The sequence below is a fragment of the Rasamsonia emersonii genome (assembly GCF_000968595.1).
Source record: "Rasamsonia emersonii CBS 393.64 chromosome Unknown ctg1118621760014, whole genome shotgun sequence".
Lineage (NCBI taxonomy): Eukaryota > Fungi > Ascomycota > Eurotiomycetes > Eurotiales > Trichocomaceae > Rasamsonia > Rasamsonia emersonii.
Genome location: NW_013563273.1, coordinates 50,569 through 72,832, shown reverse-complemented (window position 1 = coordinate 72,832; position 22,264 = coordinate 50,569). Strand labels below are relative to the sequence as shown.

At 49.3% G+C, this 22,264-nt stretch overlaps 8 protein-coding genes across 8 annotated transcripts, besides 6 other annotated features; 3 read left to right on the top strand and 5 right to left on the bottom strand.

Moving 5' to 3' along the window:
• Positions 1–156: 156 nt before the first annotated feature.
• Positions 157–771, bottom strand: T310_2109 (uncharacterized protein; the record flags this gene model as incomplete). Its single annotated transcript, XM_013475036.1, has 3 exons — positions 157–471; positions 544–656; positions 699–771. 3 exons carry the CDS (start codon positions 769–771, stop codon positions 157–159), a joined length of 501 nt encoding a protein of 166 aa, XP_013330490.1.
• A 678-nt stretch (positions 772–1,449) lies between these two features.
• Positions 1,450–3,610, top strand: T310_2108 (Uncharacterized protein; the record flags this gene model as incomplete). Its single annotated transcript, XM_013475035.1, has 5 exons — positions 1,450–2,189; positions 2,232–2,811; positions 3,260–3,308; positions 3,362–3,387; positions 3,440–3,610. 5 exons carry the CDS (start codon positions 1,450–1,452, stop codon positions 3,608–3,610), a joined length of 1,566 nt encoding a protein of 521 aa, XP_013330489.1.
• Positions 3,611–4,534: 924 nt separating this feature from the next.
• Positions 4,535–6,202, top strand: T310_2107 (uncharacterized protein; the record flags this gene model as incomplete). Its single annotated transcript, XM_013475034.1, has 2 exons — positions 4,535–4,598; positions 4,905–6,202. 2 exons carry the CDS (start codon positions 4,535–4,537, stop codon positions 6,200–6,202), a joined length of 1,362 nt encoding a protein of 453 aa, XP_013330488.1.
• Positions 6,203–7,054: 852 nt separating this feature from the next.
• Positions 7,055–7,104: a sequence feature (Protein overlapping with rRNA (T310_2106, KKA23875.1) was converted to a misc_feature.).
• Positions 7,105–7,191: 87 nt separating this feature from the next.
• Positions 7,192–7,248: a sequence feature (Protein overlapping with rRNA (T310_2106, KKA23875.1) was converted to a misc_feature.).
• A 64-nt stretch (positions 7,249–7,312) lies between these two features.
• Positions 7,313–7,989: a sequence feature (Protein overlapping with rRNA (T310_2106, KKA23875.1) was converted to a misc_feature.).
• A 316-nt stretch (positions 7,990–8,305) lies between these two features.
• Positions 8,306–8,380: a sequence feature (Protein overlapping with rRNA (T310_2106, KKA23875.1) was converted to a misc_feature.).
• Positions 8,381–8,417: 37 nt separating this feature from the next.
• Positions 8,418–8,542: a sequence feature (Protein overlapping with rRNA (T310_2106, KKA23875.1) was converted to a misc_feature.).
• A 148-nt stretch (positions 8,543–8,690) lies between these two features.
• Positions 8,691–9,650: a sequence feature (Protein overlapping with rRNA (T310_2106, KKA23875.1) was converted to a misc_feature.).
• A 374-nt stretch (positions 9,651–10,024) lies between these two features.
• On the bottom strand, positions 10,025–10,626 carry T310_2105 (uncharacterized protein; the record flags this gene model as incomplete). Its single annotated transcript, XM_013475032.1, has 2 exons — positions 10,025–10,061; positions 10,259–10,626. The coding sequence occupies 2 exons, from the start codon at positions 10,624–10,626 to the stop codon at positions 10,025–10,027; spliced, it is 405 nt and encodes a 134-aa protein (XP_013330486.1).
• A 1,957-nt stretch (positions 10,627–12,583) lies between these two features.
• T310_2104 (uncharacterized protein) lies at positions 12,584–13,778 on the bottom strand (the record flags this gene model as incomplete). The annotated part of the gene is made up of 3 exons (XM_013475031.1): positions 12,584–13,204; positions 13,700–13,725; positions 13,766–13,778. 3 exons carry the CDS (start codon positions 13,776–13,778, stop codon positions 12,584–12,586), a joined length of 660 nt encoding a protein of 219 aa, XP_013330485.1.
• Positions 13,779–14,416: 638 nt separating this feature from the next.
• On the bottom strand, positions 14,417–17,344 carry T310_2103 (beta-mannosidase; the record flags this gene model as incomplete). The annotated part of the gene is made up of 7 exons (XM_013475030.1): positions 14,417–14,654; positions 14,715–15,140; positions 15,205–15,396; positions 15,453–15,648; positions 15,700–16,130; positions 16,189–16,757; positions 16,826–17,344. 7 exons carry the CDS (start codon positions 17,342–17,344, stop codon positions 14,417–14,419), a joined length of 2,571 nt encoding a protein of 856 aa, XP_013330484.1.
• An 881-nt stretch (positions 17,345–18,225) lies between these two features.
• Positions 18,226–20,812, top strand: T310_2102 (Alpha-glucosidase; the record flags this gene model as incomplete). The annotated part of the gene is made up of 6 exons (XM_013475029.1): positions 18,226–18,258; positions 18,322–18,436; positions 18,499–18,562; positions 18,632–19,281; positions 19,330–19,607; positions 19,667–20,812. 6 exons carry the CDS (start codon positions 18,226–18,228, stop codon positions 20,810–20,812), a joined length of 2,286 nt encoding a protein of 761 aa, XP_013330483.1.
• Positions 20,813–21,112: 300 nt separating this feature from the next.
• T310_2101 (uncharacterized protein) lies at positions 21,113–21,938 on the bottom strand (the record flags this gene model as incomplete). The annotated part of the gene is made up of 4 exons (XM_013475028.1): positions 21,113–21,144; positions 21,292–21,412; positions 21,493–21,516; positions 21,585–21,938. 4 exons carry the CDS (start codon positions 21,936–21,938, stop codon positions 21,113–21,115), a joined length of 531 nt encoding a protein of 176 aa, XP_013330482.1.
• Positions 21,939–22,264: the final 326 nt, after the last annotated feature.

Genomic DNA, 22,264 nt, shown 5'->3' with positions numbered 1-22,264 from the left:
GCATAGTCGAGTGGAAAGATGAGATGCCAAATACTCGCATAGAATTAGACGAAGGGCAAGCATGAAGTTCAGTCTGTAAAAAGCTGGCTGACTAAGCAGTCAGGCAGGTGGCTTGCGGGGATCTTCCTCCATGCAGAGCGCGTTCATCCTCAAATCTCACGACTGATGATCGAGATCAGCCCAGAGACCGATTGTTACAATGGTACAGCACTCCGTACCGTACACCCTGCCTGATACTACCCTCGAGACTAATTCCAGGATCCAGTGCCCTTGCCCTGAATTGGTGGCCTTTGGTCGGCTGCGGCTCTGACAGCACAGAGGAACCCTGTCGCGATCCAAACTCAACTCGATTTCGATCGACAAGCCCTGTCTAGGCTCACCCATACGGGACGACGATTGGTCGAGACATGTACCGGACGGCTCGACCGTGTGGGATGTTGGGGGCCTGACATGTCGATCATGGACCGAGACCTACATCAGGGTCTTGCCTGGCCGATGGCTGCCATACATGGTCCCTAGCCCTCCTGGTCTTGTGTTTCTTACAAACACCGCCACATCGATGCCCAGTATGGCTGACATCCAATGATGGAGACCCATGCCAGCGATAGAGGGGCTCTCAGCCTCATTGCATGCGGTACCATCTTGCTGGTGGTTGCCTACATCACCATCGCACAGCACATGTTTGTATCAGGACTGACCATCATCCAATAGGGAATTGACAACTATCTGATTATTGTTGGGGTGGTTAGTATTTGAAATACCAGTAGGCATGGCGACTGCTGAAAGACCCCCCGTTCTAGTTTTTTTTTTTACTATATCCACAATTTTGGAACTCTTGACGACCAAATACAGCTGGGACAGCATATTAGCTTTGTCACCAGTGTAGAAGACCTGATCATTGTAAGTAAATCAGTAACAATGCCTACAGCACTGACGAGATAGAAGACCACTGTCGCAGAAGCCTTCCACAACCTGTCCACCCTCTAGATCAAGGCGTCTATCCTCATTCTATACCGCCACGTCTTCCCCCAGCAGGGCTTCCGCATCTTGACCTGGATGATGATTGTCAAGGACACACAGATTGTATATCAGCTGTGTACTGTGTATATCCAGCCTCGATTGGCTTTGAGAGACATGTCCTTGTACAGCGCTATATGGCTGACCAACGGTATTGTGTGTCTGCAGTCGATCATCCTGCTCAATTGGATTGTAGGATCTGGCTGCAACATTCAGCTTCAGAGTACATCGCTACCATCGCTGGAGAGCTGTGCGGGGTCTGCGAGTTGGCGATTCAGCGGCATGCCCCACCTGCAACGCAACATACAAACGAGGCCATCTCCAGTCTCTTGCTATCCTCTGCTCTTCTTCGTCTCCAATTCTCTTCTCGTCCTGACTTGAGCCAACCTCCAACCTCGTTGACATTGTTGCTTCGAACTGATCAGCGTGACCATGCCGTGGCAGCAGGTCTCCCCAGGCCGCTACGAGCGCGATTTTGACTCGCTCGAGCACTTCTACCGCGGGATAGCTGCTGCTGGCGAACCGCTGCGGAAGCAGCAATATCTGATTTCAGGCCGCATCCGGCTGAAGAGCGCGCCTCCGGTGCCTCAGCTGCAGCAGGCCTGGAAGGCCCTCCGCCACCAATACCCGCAGATCGCTGCTGTCGCCAACGAGGCCGGCGACAAGTTCGTCTACACCGTGCCGTCGCCCGAGGCTCTGGATGCCTGGCTGCAGGAGACGTTGATCGTCGACACCAGCTCCTCGGCTGACAGCCTCTACTCGACCCTGACGCCCTCGCCTATCTTCAAGCTCTACTTCCTGCCCCATGCCCGCGAGCTGCTCTTCCGGACACCACACTGGCGCATTGACGGCATCGGCCTGTTGCACCTGCAACACGCCTTCCTGCGCCTCCTCGCCGAGGGCGCCCCGGCAGAGATCACATTTGACGGCTCTGAGGCCGCGCGTCTGGCGCTCTCCCTCGACGAGGCTGCTTCTGTCCCACAGGAGGTCACATCGGAGATCAGCCAGGCGGCCGACGCCGAGCTGGGCGCGTTCCTCGCCGGCCAGCCTGCCATCACCATCGCGACGCTGTCCAACCAGCTGCCCGCCGCCACGCAGCGCTACGGCATCAGCTTGCCTGTCGACCTCAGCCAGCGCATCATCGCCGCCAGCAAGGCGCGCGGCGTTCACGGGTGACGACGTCCGTGCACGCCGCCCTCGTCGTGGCCACGCAGCCACACGCGCTACACGACGACGACCCGTCGACGCGCGGCACCCCGGCGCAAATACACGACCTTAAACGTCGTCGACCTGCGCAAGTACCTGCCTGTGCCATGGAATGGGTCGCAAGCCGCCGTCAGCGTGTACCACACGGGAGTGCCGTGCACGGTTGACCTGGATCAGCATCGCCATTTCACGTCGATTGCAACCGTGCTGGGCGCGGGCTACAAGCGCGACCTCAGAAAGGACGAGCCGCGCAACATGTTCGGCTTCCTGTCCGAGTACGTGCGCAAGGTCCTGGAACTCCTAGGCGCGACGCCGGATGACCTGCTCGAGGTGCCGGCGCACCCGCAGCTGAGCTCGCTGGGGGTGATCAACGACTATGTGCAGACGAGGTACGAAGGAAAGACGGCGACCGTCGAGGTCGAGGACTGGTGGGTGGCCGTCGAGGTGGCCAACCGGCTGCTGCAGTCGTACGTCTGGACGTGGAACGGGCAACTGCATCTGGGGGTCAACTACAACGAGGCGTTCTACGAGCGGAGCTTTGTGAAGCAGTTTGTGGAGGAGTGGAAGGAGGTTTTGGTGAGGGAGTTGGTGGGTGGACAGTAGTCACTATTATATATAGAGAGAGAGAGGTATTACTCCATACTTCGTACAACTAAGGTTTTACGTCCTTTTTCCTTTCGTAGGACTGCAAAACCTGCATGGAATATTAATACATGATTATATCATAAGATAGATAACTTCATAGAAATAAGCATAAATCTCAAAGTATCTACCTACCTACCTACCTATTTGGCATCAATACGTCTTTTTTCCCCCTCTTCTTCCTATTTTAAAAATCAGTTTGATTAAACTGTTCGATTCAGAATTAGTAAATAATTCCTTCCTTCCTTCCTTCTTTTTCCCCTTTTCCTTTCTTTTATATGAGAGTCCTTTTCTCTAGGCTCCTGTCATCTACAGCCCCCGTACCCTTTTTGTATCAGGCAGAAGTAGAAATATTTTCATAAAGAAGGACATCCTCCTGAATTTTGGACCGTAGGACTGTATATATTTCACTCGGGTGAAAAATATTGAACATGGTCATGACGGTGAGCATAAGCAGGAAGTCGAACACATAGAGGAAGACTTCATGGACGGATAGGTATCCTGTCGTTCCCTGGAGATACTGTACGACCCGTACAATGCATCAAACAAAGACCAGCGAACTGGTAAAGTACAGAACGCGGAGGTGTTTACGCCAGGGATTCCCCTTCGCAGTGGATGCGGTGGTAGGATCTCTGCAAAGTCGGTAGTGGAAGATCAGCGCCGTCAGGAGGAATATGGAGAAGGAAAAGATCTGGAGGAAAAGACCGGCGTCGATGATCTTCTTTCCATGGTCGATCTTATGTAGATCTTGGCTGGTAATCAAGGCGCCGCCTTCAGAACAACAGATGAAACTGTCAGCTCGCCTGCAGTGTGGCAGTGGCAGAGAAAAAGCATTGTTACTGACCGGCAGCCTGCAACAAGAGTGAGAGGACATCTCCGCATACGAAGATTTTGGTGAGCCACGTCCGCTTAATAATGGACTTGGACTCTCCATCCACCAAGACCATGATCCGTCCAAGTAGCATGTAGATACTCGCGGAGAAGAACGCCGGAGCAACGAGGATGAAGACCGTCTCAATAGCGAAGGGGGGCAACGTCCAGTCCGGGCTTTGGTAGGAGGAGATTATTCGACAGAGATAACCGATGACCTCGACTAGAAAGAAACATTTCCGATTAGGGGACTTCCATACAAACAAATGGCACTGCTGTCTTGTACTCACGGTATCCTCCCACGGTGAAAGGTATGAGCGCCCAGCTCCGTTTCAAGCCCACTTGAAGCGTATGGACGATTGTAGTCAATGAAAAACAAACGGCAGCAATGATCGCAGCCGCGGAAGAGGGATAATAAGGATAATAGTGGATATTTATTTTCGTCATGATGGAAGGTGCAGTAATAGATAGTTTAAATACTCCGTGGCCGTCGAAACTCAAGAGACGAGAACAATGCTAAGTACATCCAAATATATCTTGCCACGAGGCTGTTCTTGTAGATGTCGGCTTCGTTGAATGGATTCCAATCTCATGCAATTCATGTTGACCGATCACCGTCAATTATATATATCATGTAGTGACAACTGACGCGTTGACAACAAGGCACAGCATACCGTACACTTTACTCGATTCGTAGTAGAAGTTGAATTTCAAGAATATGAATAATATTCTAGACCGCTGCTGGCCTCGAAATCAGTCAACAGCAGCAACCAATCCAAAAAGGCAAAAGTGGCTGAGCATGCCAACATCGTACACTTTGCCTGATCTGGCCATTATGATATCAAACGAGAAGTTTGTTATGCGTAAGCATCTTCTAGGAGCACCACGCTAAGCCACGTAGGATTAGTCTCGCCCTTAGCTTAATTATGGAGTATCGTCATGAATGAGACGGAATCGCCCTCGATCCCTCTATGTTTGTCAGGCATTACGCTACTGTCGCCTCGATTGACCAGAGGAGTTCTTGGATAGGGGACACAGGAACCGGGACATGAACGGCCTCCGCAGGAGCCACATTAAGTCTCGACATGGATGTGGACAGTGTAAGAAGAGGAGGTTGAAGGTATGTGCTACTTAGTATGCATCTAGCCCACCTTAGCACATGCTAACAGGTTTCTCGCAGTGTGATGAGAAGCCCCCTCGCTGCGGCAGATGCCGAACTAGAGGGCTGAAATGCGACTATGAAGATAGATTTAGGCCCGAATTGTTGGCTCCTAGTTCCATATCGGCTTCTCACCATCTAGGCTCAAAGATCACTTTTGAATTTGACAAGCTCTCCTATGGGGCTGTGCCGGCCCCTTCGACGGTCTCCAAAGACTCCACTGAAATTCCACTGTCACAACGTGGATCTTTCAAAAATAATGCTTCTTTATGTCGCTCTTCGGCGATTACTGGGCCAAAAATGGCAATTTCATCCCGGACTCAACTCATCCCAGACGACCTGCATTATCGAGACTACCAGGTCATGCACCATTACTCGACAGTGACAGTCTTTACAATTACCTCTGACTCGCGAAGACTGCCCGTTTGGCAGCATCTGATCCCATCGGTAGCACAATCTTCTGACTATGTCAGGCACGCGTTACTGGCATTTTCGGCTCTGCATATGACTCACCTCCAACCAGAGAACCAGCATCAACATCTTAGCCTTGCCAGTCGCCACCAATGCACCGCTCTCTCCCGGTTTCGAAAAAGTGTAAACAGCATTACTGCCGAGAATGCCGATGCGGTATACCTGTTTTCTCTCCTGGTGCTCCTCTCTGAATTACGGCTGATGCATCCGTCCTACGAGCATTATGACGGGAACCTTGATCCAATCGACAAGCTGCTTCAGCGGTTCATCCTGATCCGCAATATTGTCTCTTTGTGGAGGACCGACACGTGGTCACGTCCTGCGTCTGTCATCAGGAACTTGATCCAACAATTAAAACCCAGCGATGTCCATATTATTCCGTCGGAGTTTTATTCCATCCTGGAAGAACTCGAGGATCTCAACCAGAAAACGACCATCAATGCAGATGAACGCGAAATATATTCCCAGTCAATCCGACAGCTGGGAAGAACCTTGGCATTGATAATCGCCAAACCTAAAGATTGGTTTCCCGCGCTATTCTGGGCGATTTTTGTTCCTTTGCGATATATAGACGCGTTAAAAGCCAAGCGTCCTATAAGCCTCATCGTCCTGGCACATTATTGCGTTCTGATACATCATTCCCCCGAGCGATGGTGGATGAAGGGCTGGAGCGACAGGGTCTTAAGGTCAGTGATCCTGCTTCTTGATGAGTCATGGAAGCCGTATCTGTCATGGGCAAGACAGGCAATGCAGCCTGAAAAGGAGCTGTTCTGTGTAGCAGGTGAAAGTTCTTTAGAAGCAGGTCTATCTCTGCGAAGTTGTTCAGGCAGGAGATAATGAATAGTGGCAATCGTATCTGGACTATGCAGATTTGCTGCAGAAACATATATATCTGTGGAGTTTACCTGGTATAGAGCCTGTAACCTCTTGCCATTCTAACCCTTTCCTCTTCTTATCTCTCTGTCTCCCGTCTCTATTCTCTCCCTACCTGGGTTGCTTTATTCCGATGCTATTAGCTATGAGCAGAATTACCGAGAATAATGCAGTTATTTGTAAGCGATTCTGTTGTTGTAGTCAGCTAGACTTCCGTATAGATAGACGATCATAATTCATAATTTATTATTCATTAATCTTTCTAAGGTGCTGACACACTTACCTAGCAAGGTGCGCTTAAGCTTTACTGCGTACTAAAATACGCAGGCACTGACAGGATTGTGATCCTGGCAGCTGCATGCATGATTGTCACACTATCTGTTCCCTGGCAGATGCTGCTGCTGCATGCAACCCTGTTTGCATATCCTGGATAGATCTTGCATCTTGAATCCTGCATCTTGTATCTTGCATCTTGCAGATCTAGCCTTATGTTACCTGGACAAGGTAGCTATGATTAGAGTTGACATGCATATGCAGGCATATGTATTGTGGAGAAAAAAAAAGATGCATACAAGCACAACTGCATACATCAGCATTGGTGCTGTACTGTACTGTACAATGAGAAATTTTTACATTTTCAATGACTAGTAAATATCGCTTTCATGTCATATAAAGTCTGACTGAGCCGTATCCCGATCACTCGTACAGTACTCCCTATACAACAATATAGTAGGACATGGACTCTTTTCAGTTTATCGTCTCGAATCACATGATAGGCTGCGCATTTGCCAAGCTTAATTAGTAGATCTGCTTAAAATGCTCACTCACTTTTATTGTTTCCGTTTCTCTTTCCCAGAACAATCTGGGTTTGTAGGAAATATAAGTCACTCCAAAATACCTCCTCCCTCCTATTTAATTCTATAACTAGACACAGCTGATACATACGACCATAGGGTGTGGGAAACAGGGCTTCCCGTCCGCTCAGCCATACTTAATCCACACGCCGGCTGGTTAGTAGTTGGGTGGGTGACTACCAGCGAATCCCAGCTGTTGTACGTTTTTCCTCTTTTTTAGTTCCTCGAGAGGTCTTATCGAGGTCTGCAAGGGGCAAAAAGACACAGAAGACACAGTGCAGTTTATCCACGAGTCTGTCAATGACTTTCTCCTTCGAAATCAGAGGTTGCAAACGCTGGATACGGGGCTTAAGCCAAACGCCGTAGGCACCAGTCATGATCGTCTGAGGGCTTGCTGCATGACGTACCTCATGATGGAAGAACTGCCATTAGAAATGGATTCGTGGCAAGAGCGGGATCTTGGCTTCAGATATCCATTCTTAGAGTATGCTTCGACTTACATATTTGATCACGCCGAGGAGGCACAAGCAAGACGCATTAAACAAACGACTTTTGTGCAGCTGTTGCAAGAGCAATATAAGACCTTCCAGCGAGTGAGACTTTTTCACTGTGTCTTTGAAAAGAATCCCATGTGGGAATGTGGCGGTGGCCCAACATTACTCTACATCTTGTCAACTCACGTATACCATGAACTTGTCAACATTGTGCTGCTTGAGAAAGGAGCCGATGTTAATGCCCAAGGCGGATACTACGGCAATGCACTGCAGGCAGCTTTAGCTAGAGGATATAAGGAGATCATGGCGATGCTGCTTGAGAAAGGAGCCGATGTTAACGCCCAGGGTGGAGTTTACGGCAACGCGCTGCAGCTGGCTTCAGTCGAATCTGACTATGGCAATAGTGGGCATAACGCAGTCGATCGACCGCCCAGAATCGACCATCATTTGAGCAACGTCATCGTGCTCATAACTACTTTCTTCGCGGAATTGTGGAGGCAGCTATTCGAGAAGCTAAATCTCAAGAATCACTAAATCGCCCGGGCGATAAGGGGTCTTGCTATATCCCAGCTTGAGATCGCTGTGCTAGCGTATTCGGCATGTACAATCATCATGTACGTCCTTTGCTTATCGAAACCGCAAGACGTTCAAGTGCCGACCGTGATACCGTTGAAGAGCGAGCTCGGACGACAAAAGCTACAATAAAACTATAAAAATAGTGGATAGAAAGGGAAAAGGGAAGGGCAAGGCACTCCCTGCTGCTGCTCCTCACAGGCATAGATACAAGCCTAGCAGTAAGTTGATTAGGACTTAAATTCTTCTATTAACAAGAACTGACTTTTACTAGTTTATATAGCTGTTGCGCTGCAAGAGATTTGTTGCTACCAGAAATCCACAGAGCTATTGATTCCCCGCCTCCTAGGTGGTTCAAGAAATTGCACAAGACTTCAAGACCAGTCCGTGTTTTCAAGCTTCTACTATTATGGTGCTGCAGGAGGCAGCAGAAGCAACTCTTATAACTGAGTTTAAAAGTAGGTCACTGTAGAAATTAATATATAAGATATAGACTAATCATCGTCTTCATCCTTGATACCAACATTCTAGCCATCCAAGCGGCCCACGCCGAAACCCGGTCCGCGGGACATCCTCATCGAGGCCAAAGCCATCGCGCTGAATCCGCTGGACTGGGTACTGCAGACAACGGGCTACAGTATCGCCAGTTTCCCTGCCGTCTTGGGCTCTGACGTGGCAGGCGTTGTTGTCTCCGTCGGCTCAGAAGTGCCCGCGGATGCTCCCCAGCCAGGAACCCGCGTCGCGGCCTTTGCGCCCTCGTTCCAGTATAAAGGGGCCGCCGACTACGGTGCCTTCCAGGAGCGTGTCCTGGTGCCATTCAACAGCGTCGTCGCCCTGCCGGACGCGATTAGTTTCCCCGAGGCGAGCACGCTGCCCATGGCAGTCCAAACATCCTGGGCGGGATGGTACATGCTTGGTGTCCCCGTGGACACCCAGTATGCACCTGAGGACAAGAATGGCGTCCTGATCTGGGGTGGCTCCAGCAGTATCGGCACAGCAGCGATCCAGACGGCCCGGTCTCTGGGTCTGGTCGTCTATGCGACTGCCAGTTCCCAGCACCACGAGTACCTGAAGAGTCTAGGCGCGAGCAAAGTATTCGACTACAAGGCTGAGAATGTCGAAGAGACGATCGTCAAGGCAGTCAAGGACGACGGCGTCAGTGTGCAGATGGGCTTTCTGGCCACTGGTCCCTTGAAGCCGTTGAACGCTGACGGAGGTGCCACACTGGCGTCTGCGCCGCTTCTTCCCCAGGAATATCCTCAGGTCGACGGTGTCACTGTCAAGTTCATTACGCTGCCGTTCGACGAGAAGGATCGGGGCGAATATACGCGGCAGATGTTCCACGGATGGCTGAGGGCGAGGCTGGCCAGCGGGGAGTATATTCCGAGCCCGAGGGTCAGGGTGCTTGACGGCGGACTGGGAGCTCTCCGGAGTGGATTGGATGTGTTGGAACAGGGCGTCAGTGCAGAGAAGCTGGTCGTGGAGGTCTGAGTAAGCAACCTTCCACCTGGAATGCAGTACAGGTACTCAGACTTGGAGGGATTTGAATTATTATAAGAACATCTAAGAATAAACCACAAACGAACTTGAAATGGAAGTTTGGGGCAAAGACGGCTTGAGGGTTGTCCTTATATGAACTATACTGCCCACAGTAAGGACGGATTGCATCATACACGAGGATCTCCAATGGAGATCCGCATGGGCAGATTCTCTTCGAATGGCAGGCTCCAATATTAGCAATAGCCGGCATTTTGACGAGCTGAGCGGTTACGGAGGCAGATCCTAACTCTAACTCTAGCTAAACACATTTCCATATTATCTTATCTCTCATAGTAGTCCAACTTTGCACTAGGATATAGACTCAACTACAAAGACGGTCTTACTGGTCTCGAATCAATTAGTCTGGCCATGCATGTTAGGTAGGTATAAGTCATTAGTTCATTCGGCTATCCATATCAACGAACAAACCGACAAAAAAAATATGAAAGATAACATGGAAATGAGCCTTAATATACATGCAGGTTGCTTTTCAATAGCTGAAAACCCATCAACACACGACCCTCTCCCTTGCCAGCTTCTTGCCCTGGCCCCTCTCTCACGAGCAGTATTTCCCGCAATCAGCAAATCGATATGACTTGCCCTTCGGGACTGGGAAACAGCCGGAAGTAGCAAAACCCATATAATCACTATCTCCAAATTTTGGTTTGCATGTTGAACCCTTTTCGCAGTTACAATCTGGCTCGTCATAGGCGCGAAGATCCGCCCAACCCTCATCGGCGTTGGCCTTGTAGCCCTTGAAATAGATTGCAACTCGACCGTTCTCGTTCAGGCAACCGCTGTTGCCCGTATTGACCCACTGCCCGCAATCCTTGCATTCAGCATCGTTGCAGAATTTGACCCATGAGGCGGAAGAAAGCTGTGCGCTGAGCAGCGCGATGAGAGCGGCAAATCGGAGCAGAGGTGCCATCGTATAGTCACAAGTAATCACAAGAGCTCGAGGGTATTTGGAATTGAAGCTGGTAACAGTCAGTCAAAGCCACGAGGATGGATGATTCGTTGGGTTTGTCTTACTTGGATGTTTGATGTAGAAGAATATTTCCACTTTCAATAAATCTCGTCACTTGGAATTGTATTGATGCAAAGACACCTCATCTCTAAGGAACAAACACGGCATATAAATACTTATCCTGTGGCAGAGGATCGACTATTACCCCAACACCGCGTGCATACTGCCGTTGGGCCAACAACTATATTTCGTGGGGGCGAAACGCAGTAGTTGGTCCGCAGGATTCTTATTCTATCCACATACGGCGGTTCTGAAACCGCCTTGCCCCCCAGAGTAGTTTAGCTACATTGAAATAAACAACAGACTGGAGAGTTTATCAAGTTAAGCGCGCCGTGGCGGCCTCAGTTGAGGGATTTTGCTGGGGTTTTGCCTTCAAACTGGAGATCTTAGCCCCCGGCCCCGGATCCTAGTTGGCGGCGACATAGACAAACCATTTCAAGTAGTTAAAAACAATTTTCTATAAAGGTATAAATAATAATAGTAATCTATTTCAAATGAAAACAAAAATTACTAAATTTTCTTTATTTCCTTGTTTTTAAAGACTGCAAGGGCGAATAGCGAGCACTGCTACCACCTATATCTATAGGGTTAGGAGAGGGCCGGCGCTAAGAGCCGCCAGCAATTCAGGACTTTTGCCCAATTGGGGATTCCGCCCCTATCTGGATTGGGAGGTCCTTGATTCCTTCCATAGAGTTGATACTTTATTTAATTTTTTTTAAATTAAGGTATTATAATAAGTGTTACGCGCTGGGTCCAACCGTAGTCGTCGATACTTAACAATGGTGGTTAGGGAAGGATCAAGGGGTCTTCCTGACTCTATGTCGTTCACGAGCACGCGACGGTCTAGCTGACCCGGGTCTCCTCTCCTTGAGACAACGGCCTACCTGGCGAAGGGCTCTTCCTCGAACGATCTCTCACAAGCAAAGGGGTCTCGCAGGGGTATGATAAGGGTGCTTCAGGTAAACAAAAACGGTAACGACTAGGTCAGAGGCAACGCCTACTAGAGCTATACCGAAGTATACCACTAGTAGTAAGAAGTCTTACTGACCCCCAAAGTAAGTATCTTAGTAACTCAAGTTGAATGGATTGAATTGAGCGCGAGTAAGGAAAGACTAGATACATGAGTATAATTGTCCTTATTTATGTTTCTTCCAGTCTTCTTTCGGCCCCCTTTTTGTTCCTCTTTTGGTACTCCTTATGGTATACCGTTCCTTTCGTTCGTATGCCATTTCGTATACCATTCGTATACCATCCTGTATACCATTCCACGTGATTTCCAATGTCCATTCTTGTCACGTGATCTGGAGTTCGCCCTATTGCTGCCTTGCGGGGTAATTGTTTCATTCTGCATTGCTGTGTTGGACAGCGTCATCTCCTGTTGGTTCATAACAATAAGTTCGACTGATTAAGCTCGAATAATGAATCGCCACTACAGAAAAAAATGATTGCTCCGTAGATCTTAGTATGATTAACAAAATAATATGCTTTTCTTAAAATTTACTCCATTGTACTCCATACTCCGTATACAACAAAGAAGAATAAATACTAGCAAAGTTCTAGACAGCATTTTGGCCAAGACCATGCCAAGCCGGGATGTGGGCGCCAAGACGCGGGTTTTCGGGCCAAGTCTATATTAACTAACGGTTGCCAAGAGTCTTGGCAGGAATTAGGCTGAGGAATGACCTTCCTTTCTGGAACATTACTATCTACGGATTATCAACAAACCACTTGATAAAATAAAAAAATTAAAGGAGAAAAAGAAAAGGAGGAAGTAGATTTCTACCATATCATACACTCATACACTTGGCAGTTCACTGCACTCACACATACACTAAGACATGGGGACTAATTGACCCATCTATTCATAAATAGTAATTTCACGATCGTGGGCATACACCTTAATATTCGGCTCGTCGACGGTTGAATGAAAGAATGCAACAATGCCATGCTCGTCGTTGTCCGCGATGGGATATCTGCGGTAATCTACCGGGTACCCCGCGTCCGACATCGTATTGACAAACTCCTCACAGAGATCGGCATGGAAAAACGTATCTTCATTTTCATCATCCTTTATTGATGCCCCGACAAGAATGGCCCATGGCTGCTTCTTGAAGTGACCATCATTAGCTAAGCCCCTCTTCGTGGCGACGAGCATCATCATCATGTCGTGGATATTCTTCTCGTCCGCTTCTGGGTGCACGCTGCCCAGGATGACAATCCCAGGCGACGTGATTGCAATCGCCGATCCACTCCGGAGGTCCACCGTCATAAACGAATTTACCTCTGCGGTTCTGGCCTTGCGGATCTCGTTGAATCCGACAACCTCTTCGACGGAGTGTATGTAATCTCCGGCAGGAGCGATTTCTGGAAGGTCCTTGATATCAGGAAGGGGTCCGGTGGTGATCTTGGCTTGCTGAGGGATAGGAATAGTAGCCATCATCCGGTTCCTCGACAGACGCCGGAAGGTATTATTCAAAGTCTAGAAGAGATAGCAAGGAAAATGCAATGGATAAAGCACAGGACATGACTCCAGCCAGTGCTGTAGCAGCATTGTTTGATAAGACCAAGCCTTCGATGATGTATGTAGATACATGAACAATACTCTGCACGCACGGGGTGAAAAGGACTTTGTACTTACCAGGTAGATAGACAGGTGGATACAAGTAGATAGGAAGCAGAGTTGTCACCACTGTATAATAACAATCGAAATTGCAATCAAGATATGCTTAATGGGAAAGGAGAAAGCCGAACTTTATAACGCATGGAAATAACTTTATATTCCTAATATTACTCATTCTCGCTGCTATCAGTCAGAGGAGATGACTCCTCAGAGAGTTGTTTGACTCAAGGGTCAACGTAGTCATCTACTGGCAATATGTGTGTAGAACCAAAGCAAATGATTGCAATGCTTGATGTGAATGAGAATAGAGAAAAGGGAAAGGATGATAGTGTGAAAGACGAGGAAAGAACACACTAAAAATTGTTGTTCCGACCACTGCCCTGTTGATATGATAGAGAGAATTGGAATGAGGATTCTTACATAATGGCGTCATTCTGGATATCGCTCTACGAAACAAGGTGGTTCAATGGATATGTAAATAGAAAACATGGAGAGGTCAAGAAGTCAACTCTTTCGATAGTCTTGGTCATCCTATTATCGACTCATCTCAATGAGCTTGGTGTGAAGAGAGTGAATGGGATGTGTTTGGCTCCGAGTCAATCAGTCAGTATTGGACTAATCCATTCATATTTCATCCTGCATGTATTCTTCCAGGACAGATTTATTGCATCAGCATGGTCACGTATCCATATGCGAACAAATGCCTACCACTTCTGTGAGAAGGTATATGTCTACTACCGTACCGGATCAGGGGGGTTTATAGTGTAGTAGTTAGATTAAATAGTCTTTACTATAGAAATGCCAAAAAGTCTCCTTCCTTTGTATAGTAATTGTAGTAAGTTTATAGTTTAAATCTAGCCTTAGAAAAAAAGGTATAAATAATAGTTGTTAGTAAAAAAAAAGGATAATGTTAGTGAAAATACGAAATTGTGTTATTTTTAAATAGCGTCAATTTTTACTAAATGTTAATATCTTAGGAATGGTTAGGTTTACGTCAAATTTTCGAGAAACCGTCAACTAACCGTTAATTGACAATTTTTTCAAAACCCCCCCCTAGTCCGGTATGGTAACCTACTCAACTACCCTATCCGGAAGGTAATAGTGCACGCCCACCTGATCATTCGGCTGCAGCCCTCCTCTTGCCTTGATGCTGAGCGTCTCCTCAGGCACAAGGTCAAAGAGATTATCCTCGAATTCGACGCCTTCTTTTTCCAGCGTGGCGCCCTTGACGGGCACGTCGGCACTGACAGAGACGGTGTTTTCGGAGACTCTGACTTGGAGCTGTTTTGGTTTTTGGAATTGGACGTACCTAGCTTCGTTAGTAGGAAGAACAGGAGGTAGAGCGTTGCGTGACATATATATGTCTTACTTCAGCACATCCGGCCACGAGACGAATCTCGCAAGCTGCTTCTTCCCATCCTCATCGAGCAGATACGCCACCACAACCACCCTATTCGGATCATGGTCGACCTTGCTGCCCATCGGCAGGGGAAAGTGTCCCAACTCCGTACTCTGGTTTGCCTCGAGCGTGACCCGTCCGTGATCCTTATCGTAGATCTTAGCTCCATCAACGACGTCAAACGCCTTGACGTGCAGCGTCGCATTGTCGATTTTCTGTAACAAGAAGTTCGACGCCCAGACGTACACCTGGTGTTCGTGCGAGATGTACACTCTGGTGTATTTGTCTTGTGGGTGCGTGTGGACTTCGCGTTTCATGTCGACTGTGATTGGGGCGAGGTTTTGTTTTACTGCGTGGTAGGCGAGTTTGGGGCGGAGGTTGTAGTCGATTATTGCCCTGTAGAAGTTAGCGGAACATTAATTCTTTCTAGGACTGGAAGGGAAAGGTTGGAGAGAGATACCATGAAATTGCCGGCCAGCAGTCGTTGATCTGCCATACCAGAGCCCCAGACGTATACTCCCGTCCAGGCCCCTTCCAGTTCCTTCGCCAAAACCGATACGCCGCGCTCAGACACTCCGCCTGCATCAGCTGTGTCATGTAGATGTATTGCTTCAGAGGCCGGGTGCTGAAGTCAAAGTTTTCTGCCAAATACCTAGAATCATCTCATAAATTAGTACGCATATCGTGAGGAACAGTCTCTCGACTTACCCCGCCAATCTCTTCTCATGACCAGTTGCCTTATTGTGAAAGTCCATTGTCTTCGACAAGGCATATCGCTCTGTCCCTTGCCCGACAAATGAGTCGATCGTCTTCTCGTCTGGAAACGCCTCCATGCCGAATTCCGACACGAACCGTCCGGACAGCTTGTGGAAGTCTTGATACCGCTCCTGCCTGCCGTGCCAGACTAGTTGTCAAGTTAGCAGCTGCTATGCATAGGCATTGAAGGGTGGACTACCATTCCACTGATGGATATCGCCCACCGTCGCATCCGTCGTGTCCTTCCCGCCGTACGGGCTGCCAAAATGATAGTACGTGTCTGGCACCAGCTCCTTGGTGACGTCCACCAGGATCTTCTCGTAGATATATCGCGCCGGAAAGTCCGTTTTCAACCAACTGTCCGCGTCCTGGTTGCCCGGGTCGTATTCCAGATGCTCCGATTCCTGGTACTGGTAGTCCTCGTTGTTACCCGCGTAGATGACGATCGAGGGATGGTGGCGGAGGCGCTTGACGTTGGCAATTGCTTCCTCCCGCACAGACTCGCGGAATGCTGGGATCCTTGCCGGGTAGTTGCCGCACGCGAACATGAAGTCCTGCCATATCAGAATGCCGAGCTCGTCTGCCGCGTCGTAGAATGCGTCTTCTTCGTATATGCCGCCTCCCCAGACGCTGATGTTATGTCAGTTTCTCTCCCTTCTACATCAGATTAGTTTAGATCTACACGTACCGAACCATGATTTCATTCCCATCGCGAACCAGCTTCAGCCAGGAACGGTATCGTTCTGCAGTGATGCGGGGAATGAAGCTGTCTGCGGGGATCCAGTTCGATCCTCCACAAAACACAGGTATGTTGTTGATCTCAAAGAAGAAACTAGTTCCGGGGGCGTCTTTCAGATCGCGCTGTACGAGGACTGCTTTGCGAATGCCCAATCTTTTGGACACGGTATCGAGTTCCACACCGTCTTGATGGAGAGTTGCCTTGAGTTGGTACAACGGCTGCTTGCCGTATGTCGCTGGATACCACAACTGTGGCTTTTCAACGCGTAGTACCGTCTCCGCATGTTGGTCAACTACTTTGGCTGTCCCTGTCTTCACGACTTCACTGTCTAACGATAGCTCGAAAGTGACTGAAGAACCAGTCCCCTCAATGTCTGCCTTGGCCACAATCTGCGCCGAGTCAAGCGTGTCCGCGACTTGCGTTGTGAAATACAGATCCTCGATACGGGAGCTGTATATCTCCAGGTAGACAGGTCTCCACGGTCCTGCAGTCAGCAAAGTTGGACCCCAGTCCCATCCCTAGAAGAGAGAAATTACAGTGTTAGCGATGCATGATAGAAAACATACAACAGCTAGGGTTAACATACATAATGGTACTGCGCCTTGCGTACCACAAGTCGACTGGAGTCGCCATTCCAGCACCCCCATTTGTGATCAGTGAACTGCTCCTGGAGTTTCTTCCCCGCAATCCACGCGCTGTCGAAGGTGATCTCGAGCGTATTCTTTCCTCCCACGATGATATTATCCGTGACAGCCACGCGTCGCGGAATGAACATATTATCCGATTTCAATATTTCAGCGCCATTGAGCACGACAGTCGCAAAAGTATCCAGTCCCTCAAAGGAAAGGACAACCTTGTGCTTTTCAGGAATGCTGGCAGGCCCGTCGAATTTCGTGCGGTAGAGCCACACCTTCTCCCCAACCCATTGCACCGCGGACTCGTTCTGGGCCCAGAACGGGTCCGGGATTTTCTTATGGTGCAGCAGATCTAGGTGCACGTTCGTCGGGAACTGAGAGACCGGTAGCCAGGTGTCATCCTCTGCTTCTTTGAAGTGCCAGTTGGCCTTTAGTGGGATGACCACATGGGTGTTGCTCTTGCCACTCATGCTGCGTCGACTGACGGCTCGTATTGTGAATGCTTTCAGCGGACTGGACTTTTATAGAGCAGCCTGAGAATATGTACTGGCAGATTTGGTCTGTTGGCTTGTCGAACAGAGCTGCGAGAATGGGTAGAGACAATCTCAAACAGATTCGACCATGTCCTGGATAGTCGATTATATACCGAATATCCTCAGTGATTCATTCACATAACAACATATTCCAGCTGAACAACAGACATTGAATTGATATAAAGGTCGAATTTCATATCTGGCCAACTCCACGTCGTGTCGGGATGCTGCTCCGAAAGAGACGAAAGACGGAGGCCACCCTCCGCTCACGTGCATCCAGCATGCGGGGAAGGCATTCCATGGATGGATGTGCATGCGTTCCGTAACACAAATTTAGAAAGATGATGCGACCTTAAGTAATGATATTTGGCCTAATGGCTGAATGGATATTTTCTGAAGGTTGCCTCGCGATTAGCTGGAGACGCTCCAAGGATGCCCCTCCACCATTATGGTCTGCAACTGCGTGTATAGACTCCCAGGCTTCTACTAAATAAAGAAATATTGATAGCTCCAGTTGATAAGAAAACGCTCTCTAGTCGATATACTTATTGCAACGAGATTGGCGGAATAATACGCGGGGTAGATAATCGTCCCACTGCGGAGTGTCGGCTCCATGACAACTAGCGATAATAGTTGCTGAATGAGAATGCAGCAGCATGTGAGCGTTCATTCGACAGCTCTGCTTTAAAATAGATCTGAGAATTCTGACAAGACTTGAAATTTAATTCAATTCTGTTATGCATCGACACTAGTGTGCTGTCCCCGTGGGAGCTCGCCCTTCCATAGATCCTGGCGAAGTGCATGCGAATATACTAAAGATGAAGTTCACAGAGGGCATGTGGCGCCTCCGGGTGGGATTGACTTGTCCTGGTAACTGATTTGCGGTCGATTCATTAATGCTGACATCGACCTAGGAAGGCGTTCGGATAGACTGGATGAGCAATGTCGAGCGGCTGAGCATTGACGATGAGACTGTCAACCTTCTGCTGAACAAGCTTCAGCGACATCGTGGAGATACTCTCAATTCGGGTACCGGAAATATGCAGCTGTGGTCTTCCTTTCTGCGGTATAAAGACTAATCTCAATCGTAGCGACGATATCTGCGCGGGTAACTTCTCCTCTTGAGGGTGTCATCGGGGTTAAGTTAGTTCATTGGTAAGGACAGAATCCTCTCATAGGATGATCATTGACATTCGTGCGACAGGAGTTGCTAATGGTGTTTAGGGACGGCGAAGTCGACAAGGGACCGCATTATCGTCTCAACTCCACCACAGGCCATGCGAAGATTAACCACATCAAGGGCGAGAAACTCAGCTACGACAGTGGACCCCTGAATCTTGCTGTCAAGACAGTCCGTAACGAGCTTGGCTTCGTTTATTCCGGCTCGCAGGGAAAACTAACCGGCCACTCTTTCCGATCAATTGGGTATGTAAGCGATCACACCACCGAGAAGACGCGATGGCAAGACGGTCTGTTCATCGAGCACGAGGGCTACATGCTGGCAGCCCTGGACCTGGGCGTGGGAGAAAAGTTGTACGGCCTTGGAGAGCGATTCGGACCGTTTGTCAAGAACGGCCAAACCGTAGACATCTGGAACGAGGATGGCGGTACGTCGTCTGAACTCGCGTACAAGAACATCCCCTTCTACCTCAGCTCTAAGGGCTATGGCGTGTTCATCAATCACTCTGGAAAGGTCAGCCTGGAGCTGCAGTCTGAGCGGACCACGCGAGTCAATATCTCTGTCCCCGGGCAGGAGTTGGAGTATTTTGTTATCTATGGTGGCACACCGAAGCAGGTGCTGAAGCGGTATACGGCCTTGACGGGCACGCCTAGTTTGGTGCCCTCATGGAGCTATAACCTGTGGCTCACAACTAGTAAGCGAGCAGAAGACCCATCTAGTGATATTCATCTGACAGGCGCAGGTTTCACTACCAACTACGATGAGAACACCGTGACCGGATTCCTGGATGGCTTTCGAGACCGAAACATTCCTCTGGGCGTCTTCCATTTTGACTGCTTCTGGATGAAGTCCTACCAGTGGTGCGACTTTGACTTTGATTCCGATATGTTCCCAGATGCGGCGGGATATCTGCGGCGTCTCAAGGAGCGAGGATTGAAAATCAGTGTCTGGATCAATCCTTATGTTGGCCAGGCGTCGCCCCTGTTCAAGCAGGGGAAGGAAAATGGCTATTTTATCAAGGTAGTTGCTTCGACAGTTTTTATCTCTGAAGAAGAACCGTGGATCTGACTACCTCGCAGCGCACCAACGGCTCCGTCTGGCAATGGGATTTCTGGCAGGCAGGAATGGCCATTGTCGACTTCACCAATCCTCGAGCAGTCGAATGGTATACAGGCCATCTCCAGCGGCTCATGGATATGGGCGTCGACACGTTCAAGACCGATTTTGCGGAGCGCATTCCTTTTCGAAACGTGCAGTATTACGACGGCTCCGACCCGGTCCGGATGCACAACTACTATGCTTTGCTGTACAACAAGGTTGTCTATGAAGCGATGACCAGCCAGGTAGGCAAATCGAAGGGTCTTCTCTTCGCCCGTAGCACGGCACCAGGGGGCCAGGCCTTCCCCGTCCACTGGGGTGGGGATTGCGAAAGCACCTTTGAGGCCATGGCGGAATCCCTGCGTGGTGGTCTCAGTCTGATGCTGTCGGGGTATATCTTCTGGGCGTCAGACATTGGCGGATTCGAAGGAACACCGCCTCCAGCGCTGTACAAACGCTGGGTGCAGTTTGGCCTGCTATCATCCCACTCTCGACTGCACGGCTCGTCTTCGTACCGGGTGCCGTGGATCTACGGCGAGGACTGCAGTGACGTTCTCCGGGACTGCGTCAAGCGGAAGATTCTGCTGACCCCATATCTCCTCCAGGAGGCCCTTGTTGGTCACCGGGACGGAACCCCTTTGATGCGACCTATGTTCTTGGAGTTTCCGGATGACCTGAACACGTACACCATTGACACGCAGTACATGTTCGGAAGCAACTTGCTCGTGGCGCCGGTGTTTTCAGAAGAAGGAACGGTGACATTTTACGTTCCGCGCAGCGAAGACGACAACAACGGCAAATGGATCTCGTGGTTCGATCACGAGCACACATACGAACCTGGTCAGTGGTATACCGAGACTCACGGGTTTGATACGCTGCCGATCCTGGTGCGTCCAGGGTCAGTGACGGCGGTGAATCCAAAACTCCAGACTCCGCAGGACGATGCCATAGAGGGGCTAGAGTTGCTCGTCAACGGCAGTATCAGCAAGGAGAGAGTGATCGAAGTGGTGAATCCTAATCAGACCCACGAGGTGCTGCAGAGAATCAAAGTCGAACCAGACTCAACGGCCGAATTGGGTGTCAAGGTAGAGCCCAGTGTGAAAATCGTTCGGATTGACAAGGAATAGAGGATTGCCATGTAGGCATCACCTAAAGCAGGGCATGATATCCATACTACAACAAGGCTTCAATCTCATCAACGTTTCATGTGTGCGATAATCTGTAGTAGATATGATTCTTATTCCTCTGCTTCTATCGTCTGCCTAAAGTCGATAGCCTTCTCATGACAAAGAAACAAAGCGATGGGGGAAAAGACCAGAAAATGGAATCGAAATTCCACCACGGAAATCTTGTCAATGCAGGCGATAAAAATGATCACTTTTGACTATCACTAATCCTAGTTAACAGGAACGAGAGACGTTTTTTTTTTATGTTTCCAGCTCCTTCCCGGGCAAGATTGCTATGATCTAGCGCTGACAAATTTGAAATGGAAATGAAAAGGGAGAAGAAGACCAATTCCCATGCGTGCTTATCTACCATCACTCGCCCGCAACACAAGGGCTAGGATGATCTCGGACACATGACGCATGTGCCGATGGTTACTTACGTTCCAGTGGCCATATGACTCCATTCTGAGGAAGCTGCGAGTTCGCGCCCCAGTCTTCAGATAGTTCAAGTACGACTGACTGGTCGTATGACGCGAACGTCAGGTAAATTTCGTCTTGGTCCTGTGACACCAGTAGGTGGCTGCTTAGATTAGCATCAACTACAAAACAGTGCAATGGAGCAGGGTCAATAGACAACACACCGGCCTGGAAGTGTCATATCGGGCCTGTTGTTGTCGTCCAGAATCTAGGCGACCATCTGAGCCGATTCCTGCATTTGGATCTCTGGAACAACCTTCCCCCGCTTTTTTGCCTTAACTTCGACAATAGCCTGCAACTTCTGGTTTCCCCGCTTGGACTGAAGATAGCCATCGGTGCGGGCTTCATAGGAGCCCGATCTAAACCTGGCTTTAAGGGCGAGACGTCTCATCAGCCACCGGCTGTCGTTGCCGGGCGTTTTTAGTGTCAACGCCTGAAGGAAGCTCATAGTAGCCGCATTCACGGTCTCTTCTTCGGGGTTCAAGCCTCGCTGGCTTGCTGGAAAGACGTCCTGGGAACGAGTCCGCGGGCCGGATGTCGCAGTAAACGTAACTCTCCTTGAGGGTTTGAGCTGATGGTCCTCTGGTGCTCCCTTGGCAAGTGTAACCATGGTTAGGGTGACGGTCGACACCCTCGTCGCAATTTGGCCGGCAGCGCACGGACAGGATATGATAGGGAACCTTCGCTTCACTCCCACTCCTCCTCCGTTTTTCTCATCGCTGCAATCTGTCTTTTGTGCTGTTGTCCCTCGAGAGCAAGCAGTCTGAAGTCTTTCAACTTTTTCCATCAAAATGCCACCAAGGGGTCTTCCCCAAAGATCTCACGCATCGGCGCAAGACGCGATACAGGGGATATGGGACAGACTTCGTCAAGATAAAGGCAAAAGCTTCGCTGACGAGGACCTGATCCATCTTGGGATCAGACGCCGGGCATTTC